The sequence below is a fragment of the Gossypium hirsutum genome, chromosome A13 (genome assembly GCF_007990345.1).
Source record: "Gossypium hirsutum isolate 1008001.06 chromosome A13, Gossypium_hirsutum_v2.1, whole genome shotgun sequence".
Classification (NCBI taxonomy): Eukaryota; Viridiplantae; Streptophyta; class Magnoliopsida; order Malvales; family Malvaceae; genus Gossypium; species Gossypium hirsutum.
In genome coordinates, this window is record NC_053436.1 from 2,128,829 (window position 1) to 2,132,644 (window position 3,816).

Consider the following 3,816-nt stretch of genomic DNA (forward strand, 5'->3'; position numbering starts at 1 on the left):
TTCTAATGCCAAATTCCGTGATTGCATCTCCTGAAACTTCTTCTCCCAGTACTCAGCCTAGCCTTTCCTTCTTGGACCTCTTTCTGCAACTGATCTGAAGACCCTCCTATTTTCGCTCTTCTCAAGGATACCTGTGCCTTTTTGTAGTGTTCCTTCAAGTCATCTCTATCCTCTTCAATCTTCCTCTTTTCCTTTCTTTCTTTTTCGACTTTCATTTTTTGGACATCAATATCTAAACTCAAGTACATCTTTTCTTCTTCAAGCTTTGCTATCTTTTTCTCGAGCTCCAGATTTTTCCTCTCAAATTCTTGTTTCATAATTTCTAACTCCGAGGGCATCACTTGCAGATATTCTTCCATCGGTCAAGCTCCTTCCATATTTGGCTCAGAAATGTTATCATTGATCCTTCTACCTCTCCATTCAACATATTCTGGAGTCGTAGCAGGGCCAATAGCTACTCCTTTCAACCGGCACGTCTTGTTCCAAGTGCTAGAGATCTCACCGACCCCTTTTTTTGTAATCAGCTTCTCTATATGCGAACTCACTTTGAGTTAGCCCATGAGTTGCTGGTACGAACTGCCTCAAACCGAATTGCCTTAACACGAGCAAGGGAGCATAACCAATGGCACCCCAAATTCCCAATAAAGGGACCCAATTGAAACTGCCGCAACGGTAAAGAATCTCACCAGGAATCATCCACGGAGCTCTCCACTCAACATCTTTCGACTGAAGATTTTGAAGTAGTGCAATCCAATTCTCTTCTGGAACATCAACTCTCCTAATTGAAGCGACTATGTCCTTCAGCGGTGAGTAATCCTCGAAGAAAACCTGACAAACAACCTTATCTATCAACCAAAAATGGCTATAGAACCAAGCTAGAAGTAATTGTGTACAACCAACAAACCTGCCTGCGCCAGCTTTCCTACATGCGCCTAAGGACTTGAATGTCTCTGCCAAAATTGCAGGGACAGAGGCGACCCTCTTACCGAGTCTATGGAAAAGATCCGTGGTCGCCTCATCCACATATCCCAAAGCCCTAGGGAACACCATCAATCCGTACAAACTTAAGGCAAAAACATCTACCCTCTTTGCTTCATCAGGGTGTGTCAAAATCAGATCCTTCAAAGCATCCCAAGAAATGCACTTGCACTCGCCCTTCTCTTTAATTCTGGCAGTAATCCACTGCTCGCTTATCCCTGTAATAGCCATCAATTTCTTCCAAAAGGTAGGGACATTAACAGCTCTAGAATAGATTCTATCTTCCTGGAACCTGGGACAACGTAACAAGGCAGTGTACTCCTCTACGGTAGGCACCAAATCTACCTCCCCGAAAGTAAAACAACTGTACACTGGATTCTAAAACTGGGCTCGGGCTCGGAACAAGTGCTCATCTATTTGAACATCGAGCAAGTAAGGTAAGTCTCCGTAATTACCGTAGAATAACTGTTTAGTCTCGTTGCCCTATTGATCCCAAATCTCCTTAAGCTCTTGGAGATTATTCTGCGTAACACTGATGCGAGTATATCCTGACAGCTTCGACACATATCCCGCAGCTATACTATCTCCCTTTCGCAGTAGTTTAAGGCTATAAAGCCTTTCGCAAATCTGTAAAGACTTACGTTTTACATAGATACACAGGGAGAGACAAAAAAAACACAGAAAGATAGGGAGTTACAAACAAGTTGTATTCATAAAAAGCAGAAGAAATAAAACATTTTTTGTTTCTTAAAGGTAATCGAATCACTTTTTACTATTTTCCATTTATCTGCTTAATTTCTAGTGTGCATACATAAATCTTAGAATATAATCAAAGAAAACAAAAGAAGCGGAGTTACCTTTTTGATTTGCTGTGAAAAATGGAGTTTTCAAAACCCTAACCGCCGTACGCGACGGCATTAGAAGTGGCGCGTGAGCACGTGTGCACTTAAGAGCGGAGGCTCAACGGAGCTCCGGTGCCGGTCTCAGACCCTCATTTAGAGGATTTCACCCCTTTTTTTTAGAGCCGAGTGTAAAAATGAATTTAAAACCAAAAGTTTGGCTTATATAGCCTTATAGAAACGGCATCGTTTCTGCTTAACATAATAAGCTCAAAACGGTGTCGTTTTAAAGCACAGGATCCGCGCATTGACCCGTGACCCGAGGAGGATCCGCGTGTTTTTGGAAAATGGGCAAATTGCCCAATTGATCCTCCCGTGTTTTCTGAATTTTCAGTTTGGTTTTATTTTATTTTTTAATTTGACCCTAATATTTTATAATTGTTTCAATTTAGTCCCAACGGTTATTAAATTACATTCTGGGAAACGGTGTCGTTTAGGATTAGGGCAAATTGCCCAGTGAGTCCTTTGTCGTTTTTAACTCTTGCAAATTAGGCCCAAAATTTATGCTATTTTTCAAATTAGCCTTATAATTTTATTTAAATTCAATTTTAACCCTTTTTTATTATTTTTAAATTTTGTTATTTTATTTTTTATATATATAATTATTTTATTTTTTAAATAAAACTGTACATATATTATTATTAAACATACCATTTATACATTTAAAATCTTTTATCATATATTATTTTCCTAGATATATTATATTTTATTATATAACATTCATTATATTTTTTTTGTTATGTATATTATATATTATCTATCATATTATATATGTGTTATATTACTCATTATATTATTTAATTTTAAAATTTGTAAATTATTATTATTAAATTATATTCATATTACGTATATATTTCATTATTAATTATTTATTATGTGATATTTGTATTTATTATATAATTATTTTGTAAATTATTTTATATACTTTCTATTTTATATATTATTTTCCTTAAAAAACAAATATATTTTATCTTATATATAATAGTTATTCTTTTGTAAAATTTTTTGTTATTATATATTATACATTGTATATAAGATACTATTTTTAAATTATTAAATATCATATTTTTATTTGTATTATAAGTATATTTCGTTAACAATTACTCACTTTATTTTATATCTTTATATATACTAATTATTTTATATATTTTATATATATCATTTACGTATTAAATGTTATTTTATAATTATTATTTAATGTTATATTTTATGAACATGTACATTGATATTATATTTCTTTTTAATTGTGTATCATGCATCATTTCTTAATTATTACTATGTATGTTTGTATGTTTTGCTTATCCATCTTCAATATAAGCTATGTGTATCTTTGTATATATGATGTTATGTAATCTTAAACATGTATGTATCTAGTATATGATTTTTGTATTATTGCCATTGAATCGCTTAAATGCATGTTTTATTCACTCATTATTGCAATATTCTATTCCATAATGATAATATGTTCCATCATGTATCAGTTTTAAAAAGAGACTTCAAAGTTTTCAAAAATAAAAAAGGCAATGCTTAGTATTTGCAAGCTTCGAGAAAAGTAGTGCCCTAACTAATTGGGTTGCAACTTTTCTCGTTGAGTTCGAATAGTCAAGTACCCTTCTAAGTTTTTAAGATTTTCAAAATACGAGCAACTGTCTTGGAATTTCAAAGCGTCGTGTCCTAACTTATTGGATGGGGCAATTTGTCGTTTCGAGATAGGGATTTCCAAAAGGTTAACTTAGTGTCAATGTTTTGATACAAGTGAATCTTAATTTTCAAAATCAAGATATTTTAAAGAGGATTGTATCTTAAAATTTTTAAAATTTCCGACCTTAAAGACATTTGATAATTAATTAGGTACCAATTTTGGGGCGTTACGAGAGTGCTAATCCTTCCTCGTACGTAACTGACTCCCGAACCCGTTCTTTTATTTTGTAGACCAAAA

General features: G+C 33.6%; 1 protein-coding gene across 1 annotated transcript; it reads right to left on the minus strand.

The window, feature by feature from the left end:
• Nucleotides 1-498: 498 nt before the first annotated feature.
• On the minus strand, nt 499-1,544 carry LOC107929524 (uncharacterized). The gene is made up of 2 exons (XM_016860967.1): nt 1,434-1,544; nt 499-1,323 (listed from the first exon to the last, which is right to left on the minus strand). Exons 1-2 carry the CDS (start codon nt 1,542-1,544, stop codon nt 499-501), a joined length of 936 nt encoding a protein of 311 aa, XP_016716456.1.
• Between the last annotated feature and the right edge of the window lie 2,272 nt (nt 1,545-3,816).

Bases quoted from the DNA above. Each gene is read 5' to 3' on its own strand.
- LOC107929524 (XM_016860967.1), bottom strand. From the start codon at position 1,544: ATGTGTCGAAGCTGTCAGGATATACTCGCATCAGTGTTACGCAGAATA. The intron at 1,324-1,433 runs GTAATTACGGAG...ACTTTCGGGGAG, and splicing joins GACTAAACAGTTATTCTACG to GTAGATTTGGTGCCTACCGT.